General features: G+C 57.0%; 1 protein-coding gene across 1 annotated transcript in view; it reads left to right on the plus strand.

Annotated features, from left to right (window-relative positions):
- LOC103781721 (zinc phosphodiesterase ELAC protein 2-like) overlaps nt 1-118 on the plus strand; it is a gene marked incomplete at its 5' end in the record, with an annotated part of 5,118 nt that extends 5,000 nt beyond the window's left edge. Inside the window, one exon of the mRNA XM_008949443.1 lies at nt 1-118. This exon is cut by the window's left edge and continues 122 nt beyond it. Within this exon, the coding sequence (XP_008947691.1) occupies nt 1-118 (118 nt within the window).
- Nucleotides 119-328: the final 210 nt, after the last annotated feature.

The raw sequence follows: 328 nt of genomic DNA on the forward strand, positions 1-328 counted from the left end.
GGCCCTGGCCCTGGAGAAACTGGCGGGTGGTGAGAACAAGGAAGCGCCCCACCAGAAGCGGAAAGAAGCCAAGAACCAGCAGGAGCTCCCCAACAAGAAGCTGAAAACGGTGAACTGAGCTCAGTGGGGTGAGAGCTGCACCTGCTCGGGCACCAGTGGAGCTCCGCGGGATGAACCTGCCGAGCACGAGCACGTCCCTGTGGCAATGGCATCTGTCCCCATGGTTCCTGTTCCTGGGTCTCGCCTGTCCAGGGGTCACTTTTCTTTTGGCCAAAAGTCCTCTTGGAATTGTTTTAAGGTTTGGTTTTATGCTGCGAGCTGTTGATCA

The sequence above is a fragment of the Merops nubicus genome, unplaced genomic scaffold (assembly GCF_000691845.1).
Source record: "Merops nubicus isolate BGI_N331 unplaced genomic scaffold, ASM69184v1 scaffold11001, whole genome shotgun sequence".
NCBI lineage: Eukaryota > Metazoa > Chordata > Aves > Coraciiformes > Meropidae > Merops > Merops nubicus.